The sequence below is a fragment of the Rana temporaria genome, chromosome 6 (genome assembly GCF_905171775.1).
Source record: "Rana temporaria chromosome 6, aRanTem1.1, whole genome shotgun sequence".
NCBI classification, from domain to species: domain Eukaryota; kingdom Metazoa; phylum Chordata; class Amphibia; order Anura; family Ranidae; genus Rana; species Rana temporaria.
The window spans coordinates 5,334,432-5,349,412 of record NC_053494.1 but is presented as its reverse complement, the minus strand read 5'-3'; the positions used below and the strand labels follow the sequence as shown (position 1 = coordinate 5,349,412).

Below are 14,981 nucleotides of genomic sequence, written 5' to 3'. Positions count from 1 at the left end.
CTGCAGAGGGACACACAGGCTGATGGCGGAGGCGGGACTGTGTATGTGACTGCCGACTCCGAGTGAACAGGAGATGACGGCTGTATGAGATGACGTCTGTATGAGGAGATGGTGAGTCTGCAAATGGGCATCAGGCTGCAGAGGGACACACAGGCTGCAGAGGGACACACAGGCTGCAGTGGGACACTGACCATTATTTTGCTTCAAAGTGGTTTATTTTATTTATTTTTTACGTTTTTTTTCCTGAAACTTCTCTCTTAAATTGGGGTGCGTGTTATACGCCGAGAAAAAAAGGTAATCTATTGTAGCTGCTAGAACCAACTCTTATGCAAAGACATTCCGTGTATTAATCAGAAATATTAAAATAAAACAATTTCTACAGCTGGAAATATAAAAAAAATAGCTTCCCCTGTATTATTGGCATGGGTCAAATGAACGTACTTCTGTATTTTGCTAATATCTACAAATGAAGAGTTTATTTAGATTGCTTTTTCTATTGTGGTGGAGACAATCCTTCTAAAAACATTGTGAACAGCTGTTCTGAAATCCTGGTTCCTCAGACTGTAAATCAGAGGATTGAAAAGAGGAACAATAACAGTGTAAAGGACAGACACCACTTTGTCAGCAGAAAAATGTTGGTTAGTGCTTGGCCGGAAATAATTAAAAAAAATGGAGCAATAAAATACGAAGACCACTGTCAGGTGAGATGTACATGTAGAGAAAACTTTACTCCTTTTATCTTTGACCTGCATTTTTAAGACAGTTCTGAATATAAAGACATAGGACAGGATGGTCAGTATCAGAGACCCACCTCCGAGAATACCACCAAAGATAAAGATGAGCAGAATGTTGATGTAGACGTCACTGCAGGAGATCTGAAACAACTGGGGAAGATCACAGAAAAAGTTTTCTATAATATCTGAATTACAAAATGTGAACTTCAAGCCACAAAGTGTGTGAATTAAGGCATTAGTACAAGCAAGGCACCATACAAAGCAGGCCAACTGTACACACACTTTCCAATGCATGATTTGTGTGTAATGTAATGGCTGACATATAGCGGTATAGCGATCATAGGACATGACAGTCAACAGAAAAGATTCAGAAGAAGCAAAGAAATCTATTAAGAAGACTTGGGTTATACATGCTGGTATGGTAATCCTTCTGTTCTTTGTGTGAAGATCAAACAACATTCGCGGGACAGTGACCGAGGAACTACAGAGGTCCAAACCGGCCAGGTTCCCAAGAAAGAAATACATCGGAACATGGAGGTGAGAGTCGGTGACTATGAGGACGATGATCAATAAATTCCAGATTAATGTCAGAAGATAGATAAGAAGGAAGAAGAGAAAAAGAGGGAGTTGAAGAACGGGAAGGTCAGAAATTCCAGAGAGAATTAATTCATTCAATTTTGTCTGATTTATCATTGCAACATTTTTGGATCTTATTTCACTTAATAATATGTGTAAATAAAAATAAGAAAGACACACATATGGTCACAAATCACATTAACCACTGAAATTCAATGACAGTGCCTAGAATATCCTAGAAAGGAATTTCCCCACAAAATTCAAAAATGTTGATCAAACTTGTATGGGAAAAAAAAAACACAATCCAGTTTCTTGCTTCTATCAACGGCATCCTTTCATCAAAATTCTCAGGATGAAATCTCCCAGTTACTCCACGATGCATGGAGCAGAGTGTAGGTTAGTGTGTTCATCACCCAAAAAAGACTGGGAAAAGAGAGATAGAATCTAAATCTCAAGGGGGCACTCTTTACTTCTAGAGAAAACAAGATTTCATCTCCAAAATTTTTCAACCTGACTAACAGGACTCATCACCATGCGAGCTCTCTCGCATGAATGTGATGAGCTCTTGTAGGGAGGACCAGAGACAGCCGCCGAGGGACCCCAGAAGACGTGGATTGGGGCCACTTTGTGCAAAACGAACTGCACAGTGGAGGTAAGTATGATATGTTTGTTATTTTAAAGAATTTTTTTTTTCCTTTATTGACCCTTTAACTACTTGCCGACCAGCCGATGCATTTCTAAGGTGGCAGGTCGGCTCCCCTGCACGACAGCCCGTAGCTCTACATCGGCTCGCGAAGCAGCCACTATGTGCGCGTGCCCGGCGGGCGCGATTGCCGCCGGGCACCCGCGATTGCTCGTTACAGGGCGAGGACCTGTCAGGGGAGAAATGCCTGACCGTCTTTTCATACAATGTATGAACAGCGATCTGTTATTTCCCCTAGTGAGGCCACCCCCCCACAGTTAGAACACACCCAGGGAACATACTTAACCCCTTCCCTGCCCCCTAGTGTTAACCCCTTCACTGCCAGTGGCATTTTTATAGTAATCCAATGCATTTTTATAGCACTGATCGCTATAAAAATGACAATGGTCCCAAAAACATGTCAAAAGTGTCCGAAGTGTCCACCATAAGGTCACAGTACCGAAAAAAAAACACTGATCGCCGCCATTACTAGTAAAAAAATAAAAATTAAAATGCCATAAAACTATCCCCTATTTTGTAAACGCTATAACGTTTGCGCAAACCAATCAATAAACGTTTATTGCGATTTTTTTTTACAAAAAATATGTAGAAGAATACGTATCGCCCTAAACTGAGGGAAAAAAAAAGTTTTTTTATATATTTTGGGGGATATTTATTATAGCAACAAGTAAAAAATATTAATTTTTTTCAATATTGTCGCTCTATTTTTGTTTATAGCGCAAAAACTAAAAACCGCAGAGGTGATCAAATACCACCAAACTAAAGCTCTATTTGTGGGAAAAAAAGGACGCCAATTTTGTTTGGGAGCCACGTCGCACGACCATGCAATTGTCAGTTAAAGCGACGCAGTGCTGAATCGTGCTCTGGTCTTTGACCAGCAATATGAGACAGGGGTTAAGTGGTTAAAGTGTATGTAAACCCTCACCTTGTAAAACAACCCATTCAGTTTAAAATAGAAATGAAAGGCAACACATTTTAATTTAGATATTAAAAAACGTGTTTTCTTAGTGATCACATACCATCTAAGCTTCTTATGCAAATGAAAACAGGGAGCTGGGTGAGGAGAAACAGCAATACACTGATATTCTCAGTGAATGGCTGTGCAGGGGAAGACTGTGAGCCAAAGTCTGATCATTGGAGGAAAGCAGGCTGAATTCTCATCACAGCTATAGAGCTGATCATGCTGTGCGCTCATATCTAGTGTGGTCAGTTTGTAATAGGAAAGCAGAGGAACTGGCAGGAACACCAGAGATTTCACACAAAGAAAGCAATATAAAGTGAATAGGATACTATGTCATACAAGTACATGGTACAGCAGACATATATCAGAAATATGAAAAGTACAGTATTTACATATTCATTAACCTGTATGAGTATGACACCAAAATATGAGTGAAATGCACTAAATTCAATATATTAAAATTAGTACCTGTGATGCGAGCTTAAAGTTCATTGACGCAGGTCCCAGTTCAGTCTGAGCCCAGGTTCACTCTGCTGCAGGTTTGAAATTGTACAAGTTCGGCTGGACTTGCACAATTTCATATCCACATGTCAGTCCTTCGGGGGCGATTTTAGAGACATCTGTGCAGGTTCCTGCATAGATGTCCATTGAAATCGCATCCGGGGGGGGGTCGCCAAAAGTAGTACAGCGAATTCTTTTGGGAATCAGCGCGGTGCTGCAAAGTCGGCGCTGCACCGATACGGATGGTGCCATTGCCGACAATAGCCGACGATTTGGCAAGCGATTTGACAAACCAAATCACATGCCAAATATCATCAATGTAAACCAGGGCTGAAGATTAATGTTTTCTTCTTTCATACCACAAAGCTAAAGTGTCTGCAGCAAGTTCCAGAAAGTGAGACCTTACTACTGGAAAATTAGGAGGACGTCTCCAAAATAAACAATCTGCTATTGTACTCAAAGTAAGGTAAATTGTGGTCTTTTTACATTAAGCATTAGAGTATTTTAACATTAATTAACAGTATTTTTAACTTCAATATCAGGAAAAAAAAGTGGTGCATATACCTCTAAATGTTCCTCCACAAAGTTGTATAAATAGAAATACAAACTCGTGTATGATGAAAAGCGAAAAGAAAGGAAAGAAAAGAAAAAGAAAAAAGAATAGAAAAAAGAAAAGAAAAAAAAAATGGAAAAAAGTGATATGTACACACGATCATTTTGCGTCATGAAAAAAAATGAAGTTTTTCCAACTTCATCATTAAAACGACGTTGCCCACACACCATCGTTTTTAAAAAATGCTCTAGCAAAGCGCGGTGACGTACAACACGTACGATGGCACTATAAAGGGGAAGTTCCATGCGGATGACACCACCCTTGGGGCTGCTTTAGCTGATTCCGTGTTAGTAAAAAACGATTCACGCTTTTCTGTCTGTTACAGCGTGATGAATGTGCTTACTCCCTTATGAATGGTAGTTTTACCAGAACGAGCGCTCCCGTCTCATAACTTGCTTCTGAGCATAAGCGGGTTTTTGACGTCGTTTTAGCCCACACACGATCATTTTTTACAACCCGGAAAACGACATTGTTTAAAACGTTGTTAAAAAATGCAGTATGTTCGAAAAAAAAATTGTAGTTTTTTCTGAACCCGAAAAATGATGTGAAGCCCACACACCATCATTTTAGATTACATATTTTTAAAACAACGTTTTTTTCATGCCGAAAAATGATCGTGTGTACGCGGCATAACTTATACTGTACCTCTAAATGTTCCACCACAAAGTTTTGTAAAAAGAAATACAAACTCTTGTATGATGGAAAGTTAAATAAAGGGAAAAGAGAAGAAAAAAAAGAAAAAAAGAAAAGAATAGAAAAGAAAAAAAAATGGTAAAAATGTTACTTATACCTCTAAATGTTCCTCCATAAAGTTGTGTAAAAAGAAATACAAACTGTTGTACGATGGAAAGTTAAATGAAGGGAAAAGAGAAGAATAGAAAAAGGACAAAGAAAATAAAAAAAGAAAAGAATACAAAAAAGAAAAAAAACCTGGTAAAAATGTTACTTATACCTCTAAATGTTCCTCCATAAAGTTATGTAAAAAGAAATACAAACTCTTGTATGATGGAAAGTTAAATGAAGGGAAAAGAGAAAAATAAAAAAAAAACAAAGCAAAGAAAAAAAGAAAATAATAGAAAAAAAAAGAAAAGAATAGAAAAAAGCAAAAGAAAAAAAAAACAGGTAAAAATGTTACTTATACCTCTAAATGTTCCTCCATAAAGTTGTGTAAAAAGAAATACAAACTCTTGTATGATGGAAAGTTAAATGAAGGGAAAAGAGAAGAATAGAAAAAAGACAAAAAAAAGAAAAGAATAGAAAAAGAAAAAAAACAGGAAAAAAGTGTTAGGGCTCTTTCACACGTCCGCTCAGTTTTTTAGATCATTTTTTTTTCATCAGTTGATCAGTTTTTTCATAAGTTTTTCGTCCGTTTTCCGTCCGTTTACATCGGTTTCCGATCCGTTTTTCGTCCGTTAACGTCCGTTTTTCATCCGTTTTTTTGGGGGGGCTTTTTACATATTTTGATGAAAAACGGATGTTAGCGGATCGGATGGTAAACGGATCGTCCGCTAACGTCCGTTTTTCGTCCGTTCCGTTTTTTTGACGGAAGAAAAATAGGGTTTTCTTCCGTTAAAAAAAAACGAGCTTAACGGAGACGGATGTTAACGGACGTTAGCGGATGCTCATCCACTAACGGAGGCTAACCCATGGGAAAGCATTGCAGTCCGTTAACGGACGTCCAAAAAACGGACGAACGGAACGGACGTGTGAAAGAGCCCTTACTTATACCTCTAAATGTTCCTCCATAAAGTTGTGTAAAAAGAAATACAAACTCTTATATGATGGAAAGTTAAATGAAGGGAAAAGAGAAGAATAGAAAAAAATAAAGAAAAGAAAAAAAGTAAAGAATAGAAAAAAGAAAAAGAAAAGAATAGAAAAAAGAAAAAGAATAGAATAGAAAAAAGAAAATAATAGAAAAAAGAAAAAGAAAAAAACAGGTAAAAATGTTACTTATACCTCTAAATGTTCCTCCATAAACTTGTGTAAAAAGAAATACAAACTCTTGTATGATGGAAAGTTAAAAGGAGGGAAAAGAGAAATTATAGAATAAAGACAAAGAAAAAAAATAGAAAAAAGAAAAAGAAAAAAAAAACAGGAAAAAAGTGTTACTTATACCTCTAAATGTTCCTCCATAAAGTTGTGTAAAAATAAATACAAACTTTTGTATGATGGAAAGTTAAATGAAGGGAAAATAGAAGAATAGAAAAAAGAAAAAAGAAAAGAATAGAAAAAGAAAAGAAAAAAAGAAAAGAATAGAAAAGAAAAAAAAATTGTAAAAATGTTACTTATACCTCTAAATGTTCCTCCATAAAGTTATAAAAAAGAAATACAAACTCTTGTATGATGGAAAGTTAAATGAAGGGAAAAGAGAAGAATAGAAAAAAACTAAGAAAAAAAGAAAAGAATAGAAAAAAGAAAAAGAAAAGGATAGAAAAAAGAAAAAGAAAAAAAAAAAAGGTGGAAATGTTACTTATACCTCTAAATGTTCCTCCATAAAGTTGTGTAAAAAGATATACAAACTCTTGTATGATGGAAAGTTGAATGAAGGGAAAAGAGAAGAATTGAAAAAATACAAAAAAAAAAGAAAAGAATAGAAAAATTTAAAAAAATAGGAAAAAAGTGTTACTTATACCTCTAAATGTTCCTCCATAAAGTTGTGTAAAAAAAATACAAACTCTTGTACAATGGAAAGTTAAATGAAGGGAAAAGAGAAGAATAGAAAAAAGACAAAGAAAAGAAAAAAAGAAAGGAATAGAAAAAGAAGAGAATAGAAAAAAGAAAAAGACAAGAATAGAAAAAAGCAAAAGAAAAAAAACAGGTAAAAATGTTACTTATACCTCTAAATGTTCCTCCATAAAGTTGTGTAAAAAGAAATACAAACTCTTGTATGGTGGGAAGTTAAATGAAGGGAAAAGAGAAGAATAGAAAAAAGAAAAGAAAAAGAAAAGAAAAAAAAAACCCAGGAAAAAAGTGTTACTTATACCTCTAAATGTTCCTGAATAAAATTGTGTAAAAATAAATACAAACTCTTGTATGATGGAAAGTTAAATGAAGGGAAAATAGAAGAATAGAAAAAAGAAAAAAAAAAGAAAAAAAGAAAACAATAGAAAAAGAAAAGAAAAAAAAAAAGGAAAAAAGTGTTACTTATACCTCTAAATGTTCCTCCATAAAATTGTGTAAAAAGAAATACAAAACTCTTGTATGATGGAAAGTTAAATGAAGGGAAAATAGAAGAATAGAAAAAAGACAAAGAAAAGAAAAAAGAAAAAGAAAAAAAAAGAATAGAAAAAAGAAAGAAAAAAAAAGAATAGAAAAAAGTAAAAGAAAAAAAAACAGGTAACAATGTTACTTATACCTCTAAATGTTCCTCCACGAAGTTGTGTAAATAGAAATACAAACTCTTGCATGATGGGAAGTGATAAGAAATGGAAAGGAAAGAAAAGAAAAGAAAAGAAAAGAAAAAAGAAAAGGAAAAAGAAAAAAGAAAAGGAAAAAGAAAAAAGAAAAGGAAAAAGAAAAAAGAAAAGGAAAAAAAAATAAAAAAAAATATTAAATTATAATTTTACCTTTTCAGTCACTTTTTTTGTCTCTAAGCCCCCACCAGAGGTTACTATTGATATAAGAGGGGTGGGGTATTCTCCTCTGGAAGGGTCAGTTCAATGGAAGCAGATCTGTTTTGGAGACTTTTTACTCAACATAATGAAGGTAATATAATAGAAAAGCTGTCATGCTGAATCATAACACTGCTGTATTATCACAAGCTATGTATATTTATAATGCACACATTTCCCCTGATATCTGCAGAGCACACAGGAGGATTCATGTTCACTTATTTCTTTTAATATCAGTCTAAAACTTTGCTCCAATGAATGTCTACAGAAAAGAGATAATCATCTAACTTAATGTATCCTTCAGAGAGATATCATTTTGCTCTACTGATAATTAAGAAACTTTAAGAAAAAGAAAACTATTCAGGTTTGAAAAGGAAAGTTTCAAAGTGAGACTCTAAAGTGGTAAAAAGTGAAACAAGTGACCAAATAAAATGCAGAAAAAATAAAATAAAGAATGGAGAGGTCTGAGGAAAGTTTTTTCTCCAACTGCCCTCTGCTGAAGTTTAATTGGATTTTGTCAGGAATGGATTATAGTAATGTACATTTTTTTTTAAGTAAAAAGACATTTTTTATAAACTTATGAAATGAACTTCAAATCAAACTCTGTAGTATTTTTGCCTTTTTTTTTTAAATATGGAAAATTGAGCAGAAAAAAATTAAAGAGCAAATGTATAAATTGGATAAATATGGGGAATAGTTTCTTCTATAATAAATAACAGTGAAATAGTTCTCTTCTCTTTATAAATAATCATCTTTTGGCATCCCCATCCTATGTGTCATCACAGGACAGTATACATAATGACATGTACAGTAGACATATGTAAAGGGTTGGGAAGGTGATAGTGAATAATGAGACATACACTGGGGGGTTTAACCACTTAAGGACCGCCTCCTGCACATATACGTTGGCAGAACGGCACGGCTGGGCCCAGGCAGTACAGGTATGAGGTCAGCCATGGGTCGCCGGCGCACGCACGCGACCCGGTCCGAAAAGGAAAAGAAAAGAATAGAAAAAAGAAAAAGAAAAGAATAGAAAAAAAGAAAAAGAAAAAAAAACAGGTAAAAATGTTACTTATACCTCCAAATGTTCCTCCATAAAGTTGTGTAAAAAGATATACAAACTCTTGTATGATGGAAAGTTAAATGAAGGGAAAATAGAAGAATTGAAAAAATACAAAAAAAAGAAAAGAATAGAAAAATAAAAAAAAATAGGAAAAAAGTGTTACTTATACCTCTAAATGTTCCTCCATAAAGTTGTGCAAAAATAAATACAAACTCTTGTATGATGGAAAGTTAAATGAAGGGAAAATAGAAGAATAGAAAAAAGAAAAAAAAGAAAAAAAGAAAAGAATAGAAAAAGAAAAGAAAAAAAACAGGAAAAAAAATGTTACTTATACCTCTAAATGTTCCTCCATAAAGTTGTGTAAAAAAAAACACAAACTCTTGTACAATGGAAAGTTAAATGAAGGGAAAAGAGAAGAATAGAAAAAAGACAAAGAAAAAAAAAAGAAAGGAATAGAAAAAAGAAAAGAATAGAAAAAAGAAAAAGAAAAAATAGAAAAGAAAAAAAAAACTGGTAAAAATGTTACTTATACCTCTAAATATTCCTCCATAAAGTTGTGTAAAAAGAAATACAAACTCTCGTACGATGGAAAGTTAAATGAAGGGAAAAGAGAAGAATAGAAAAAAAAACAAAGAAAAGGAAAAAAGAAAAGAATAGAAAAAAGAAAAAGAAAAGAATAGAAAAAAAGAAAAGAATAGAAAAAAGCAAAAGAAAAAAAACAGGTAAAAATTTTACTTATACCTCTAAATGTTCCTCCATAAAGTTGTGTAAAAAGAAATACAAACTCTTGTATGATGGAAAGTTAAATGAAGGGAAAAGAGAAGAATAGAAAAAAGAAAAAAAAACAGGAAAAGAATAGAAAAAGAAAAAAAAAACAGGAAAAAAGTGTTACTTATACCTCTAAATGTTCCTCCATAAAGTTGTGTAAAAAGAAATACAAACTCTTGTATGATGGGAAGTTAAATGAAAGGAAAAGAGAAATGATAGAATAAAGACAAAGAAAAAAAACATAGAAAAAAAAACAGGAAAAAAGTGTTACTTATACCTCTAAATGTTCCTCCATAAAGTTGTGTAAAAATAAATCCAAACTCTTGTATGATGGAAAGTTAAATGAAGGGAAAATAGAAGAATAGAAAAAAGAAAAAAAAAGAAAAGAAAAGAAAAAAAAAACACAGGAAAAAGTGTTACTTATACCTCTAAATGTTCCTCCATAAAATTGTGTAAAAAGAAATACAAACTCTTGTATGATGGAAAGTTAAATGAAGGGAAAATAGAAGAATAGAAAAAAGACAAAGTAAAGAAAAAAGAAAAAGAAAAGAAAAAAAAGAATAGAAAAAAGTAAAAGAAAAAAAACAGGTAACAATGTTACTTATACCTCTAAATGTTCCTCCACGAAGTTGTGAAAATAGAAATACAAACTCTTGCATGATTGGAAGTGAAAAGAAATGGGAAGAAAAGAAAAGAAAAGAAAAGGAAAAATAAAAAAAGAAAAGGAAAAATAAAAAAAGAAAAGGAAAAATAAAAAAAGAAAAGAAAAAAAAAATAAAAAAAATATTAAATTATAATTTTACCTTTTCAGTCACTTTTTTGTCTCTAAGCCCCCACCAGAGGTTATTATTGATATAATAGGGGTATTCTCCTCTGGAAGGGTCAGTTCAATGGAAGCAGGTCTGTTTTGGAGACTTTTTACTCAACAAAATGAAGTTAATATAATAGAAAAGGTGTCACGCTGAATCATAACACTGCTGTATTATCACAAGCTATGTATATTTATAATGCACACATTTCCCCTGACATCTGCAGAGCACACAGGAGGGTTCATGTTCACTTATTTCTTTTAATATCAGTCTAAAACTTTGCTCCAATGAATGTCTACGGAAAAGAGATAATCATCTAACTTAATGTATCCTTCAGAGAGATATCATTTTGCTCTACTGATAATTAAGAAACTTTAAGAAAAAGAAAACTATTCAGGTTTGAAAAGGAAAGTTTCAAAGTGAGACTCTAAAGTGGTAAAAAGTGAAACAAGTGACCTAATAAAATGCAGAAAAAAATAAAATAAAGAATGGAGAGTTTTTTTCTCCAACTGCCCTCTGCTGAAGTTTAATTGGATTTTGTCAGGAATGGATTATAGTAATAGTAATTATAGTAATGTACATTTTTAAAAAGACATTTTTTATAAACTTATGAAATGAACTTCAAATCAAACTCTGTAGTATTTTTTGCCTTTTTTTTTAAAATATGGAAAATTGAGCAGAAAAAAATTAAAGAGCAAATGTATAAATTGGATAAATATGGGGAATAGTTTCTTCTATAGTAAATAACGGTGAAATAGTTCTCTTCTCTTTATAAATAATCATCTTTTGGCATCCCCATCCTATGTGTCATCACAGGACAGTATACATAATGACATGTACAGTAGACATATGTAAAGGGTTGGGAAGGTGATAGTGAATAATGAGACATACACTGGGGGTTTAACCACTTAAGAACCGCCTCCTGCACATATACGTTGGCAGAACGGCACGGCTGGGCCCAGGCATGTACAGGTATGAGGTAAGCCATGGGTCGCCGGCGCACGCACGCGACCCGGTCCGAAGCTCCATGACCGTGACCACAGGACCAGCGAACCCGATTGCTGCCAGTGTCCTGCGATCGGTCACAGGAGCTGAAGAATGGGGAGAGGTGAGGGTAAACAAACCTTCCCCGTTCTTCTCTGTGGCAATGTCTGGTGGCTAAAGGATAGGCCTCCTTGAGTCTAGTAGCCAGGGGTAAGAGACTGTGAAACCTCAGTTTTTGAGTGGTAGATGACTAAATGTATATTATCAGACCAGTATATAATTGGTCAGATGTGGTGTCTGGGTAATAATCCAATGATCCCAGGCTCTGTGGAATTGACTGAGCTTCCCAAGTTGGAGTGCTAAGCTGTGCTCATAACTAACTGTCACGTTAGGAAGGTTGGGAAGGTGATAGTGAATAATGAGACATACACTGGGGGTTTAACCACTTAAGGACTGCTTCCTGCACATATACGTTGGCAGAACGGCACGGCTGGGCCCAGGCAGTACAGGTATGAGGTCAGCCATGGGTCGCCGGCGCACGCACGCGACCCAGTCCGAAAAGGAAAAGAAAAGAATAGAAAAAAGAAAAAGAAAAGAATAGAAAAAAAGAAAAAAGAAAAAAAAAAAAGGTAAAAATGTTACTTATACCTCCAAATGTTCCTCCATAAAGTTGTGTAAAAAGATATACAAACTCTTGTATGATGGAAAGTTAAATGAAGGGAAAAGAGAAGAATTGAAAAAATACAAAAAAAAGAAAAGAATAGAAAAATAAAAAAAAATAGGAAAAAAGTGTTACTTATACCTCTAAATGTTCCTCCATAAAGTTGTGTAAAAATAAATACAAACTCTCGTATGATGGAAAGTTAAATGAAGGGAAAATAGAAGAATATAAAAAAGAAAAAAAAAGAAAAAGAAAGGAATAGAAAAAGAAAAAGAAAAGAATAGAAAAAAGAAAAAGAAAAAATAGAAAAGAAAAAAAAACTGGTAAAAATGTTACTTATACCTCTAAATATTCCTCCATAAAGTTGTGTAAAAAGAAATACAAACTCTCGTACGATGGAAAGTTAAATGAAGGGAAAAGAGAAGAATAGAAAAAAAAACAAAGAAGAGAAAAAGAGAAAAGAATAGAAAAAAGAAAAAGAAAAGAATAGAAAAAAAGAAAAAGAAAAGAATAGAAAAAAGCAAAAGAAAAAAAACCAGGTAAAAATGTTACTTATACCTCTAAATGTTCCTCCATAAAGTTGTGTAAAAAGAAATACAAACTCTTGTATGATGGAAAGTTAAATGAAGGGAAAAGAGAAGAATAGAAAAAAGAAAAAAAAACAGGAAAAGAATAGAAAAAGAAAAAAAAAACAGGAAAAAAGTGTTACTTATACCTCTAAATGTTCCTCCATAAAGTTGTGTAAAAAGAAATACAAACTCTTGTATGATGGGAAGTTAAATGAAAGGAAAAGAGAAATGATAGAATAAAGACAAAGAAAAAAAACATAGAAAAAAACAGGAAAAAAGTGTTACTTATACCTCTAAATGTTCCTCCATAAAGTTGTGTAAAAATAAATCCAAACTCTTGTATGATGGAAAGTTAAATGAAGGGAAAATAGAAGAATAGAAAAAAGAAAAAAAAAAGAAAAGAATAGAAAAAGAAAAGAAAAAAAAACACAGGAAAAAGTGTTACTTATACCTCTAAATGTTCCTCCATAAAATTGTGTAAAAAGAAATACAAACTCTTGTATGATGGAAAGTTAAATGAAGGGAAAATAGAAGAATAGAAAAAAGACAAAGTAAAGAAAAAAGAAAAAGAAAAGAAAAAAAAGAATAGAAAAAAGTAAAAGAAAAAAAACAGGTAACAATGTTACTTATACCTCTAAATGTTCCTCCACGAAGTTGTGTAAATAGAAATACAAACTCTTGCATGATTGGAAGTGAAAAGAAATGGGAAGGAAAGAAAAGAAAAGAAAAGAAAAGAAAAGAAAAGGAAAAATAAAAAAAGAAAAGGAAAAATAAAAAAAGAAAAGGAAAAAAAAAATAAAAAAAAATATTAAATTATAATTTTACCTTTTCAGTCACTTTTTTGTCTCTAAGCCCCCACCAGACGTTAATATTGATATTATAGGGGTATTCTCCTCTGGAAGGGTCAGTTCAATGGAAGCAGGTCTGTTTTGGAGACTTTTTACTCAACAAAATGAAGTTAATATAATAGAAAAGGTGTCATGCTGAATCATAACACTGCTGTATTATCACAAGCTATGTGTATTTATAATGCACACATTTCCCCTGACATCTGCAGAGCACACAGGAGGGTTCATGTTCACTTATTTCTTTTGATATCAGTCTAAAACTTTGCTCCAATGAATGTCTACAGAAAATAGATAATTATCTAACTTAATGTATCCTTCAGAGAGATATCATTTTGCTCTACTGATAATTAAGAAACTTTAAGAAAAAGAAAACTATTCAGGTTTGAAAAGGAAAGTTTCAAAGTGAGACTCTAAAGTGGTAAAAAGTGAAACAAGTGACCTAATAAAATGCAGAAAAAAATAAAATAAAGAATGGAGAGGTCTGAGGAAAGTTTTTTCTCCAACTGCCCTCTGCTGAAGTTTAATTGGATTTTGTCAGGAATGGATTATAGTAATAGTAATTATAGTAATGTACATTTTTAAAAAGACATTTTTTATAAACTTATGAAATGAACTTCAAATCAAACTCTGTAGTATTTTTTGCCTTTTTTTTTAAATATGGAAAATTGAGCAGAAAAAAATTAAAGAGCAAATGTATAAATTGGATAAATATGGGGAATAGTTTCTTCTATAGTAAATAACGGTGAAATAGTTCTCTTCTCTTTATAAATAATCATCTTTTGGCATCCCCATCCTATGTGTCATCACAGGACAGTATACATAATGACATGTACAGTAGACATATGTAAAGGGTTGGGAAGGTGATAGTGAATAATGAGACATACACTGGGGGGTTTAACCACTTAAGGACCGCCTCCTGCACATATACGTTGGCAGAACGGCACGGCTGGGCCCAGGCACGTACAGGTACGTCGCCTTTAAGAGCCCAGCCGTGGGTCGCTGGCACACGCACGCGACCCGGTCCGAAGCTCCGTGACCGTGGCCGCGGGACCAGCGGACCCGATTGCTGCCGGTGTCTCGCGATCGGTTACAGGAGCTGAAGAATGGGGAGAGGTGAGGGTAAACAAACCTTCCACCGTTCTTCTCTGTGGCAATGTCTGGTGGCTAAAGGATAGGCCTCCTTGAGTCTAGTAGCCAGGGGTAAGAGACTGTGAAACCTCAGTTTTTGTGTGGTAGATGACTAAATGTATATTATCAGACCAGTATATAATTGGTCAGATGTGGTGTCTGGGTAATAATCCAATGATCCCAGGCTCTGTGGAATTGACTGAGCTTCCCAAGTTGGAGTGCTAAGCTGTGCTCATAACTAACTGTCACGTTTAATTGAGTTTAGACATCGGAGATATTAGGAACCAGGGATGGGCGAACGGTTCAGCCCGAGATTGAGTTCAGGCCGAGCATTTGCCTGTCCGGTCATTCGCCGTACACCCGAATTTGCAGGGTGTTCGCCCTGACGAACGCCCTGGAATGCACTGAGCGCTGCCCTGGTTGGGTAAAGCTTTGCCAAATCAGGGTGCAGT

The 14,981-nt window shown here is 33.9% G+C and overlaps 1 protein-coding gene across 1 annotated transcript; it reads right to left on the bottom strand.

The window, feature by feature from the left end:
• Window positions 1–339: 339 nt before the first annotated feature.
• On the bottom strand, window positions 340–1,427 carry LOC120942943 (olfactory receptor 146-like). Its single transcript, XM_040355921.1, has one exon. It carries the CDS (start codon window positions 1,425–1,427, stop codon window positions 480–482), a length of 948 nt encoding a protein of 315 aa, XP_040211855.1. The 3' UTR covers window positions 340–479.
• Window positions 1,428–14,981: the final 13,554 nt, after the last annotated feature.

Coding starts and splice junctions, on each gene's coding strand:
- LOC120942943 (XM_040355921.1), bottom strand. CDS start 1,427: ATGATAAATCAGACAAAATTGAATGAATTAATTCTCTCTGGAATTTCT.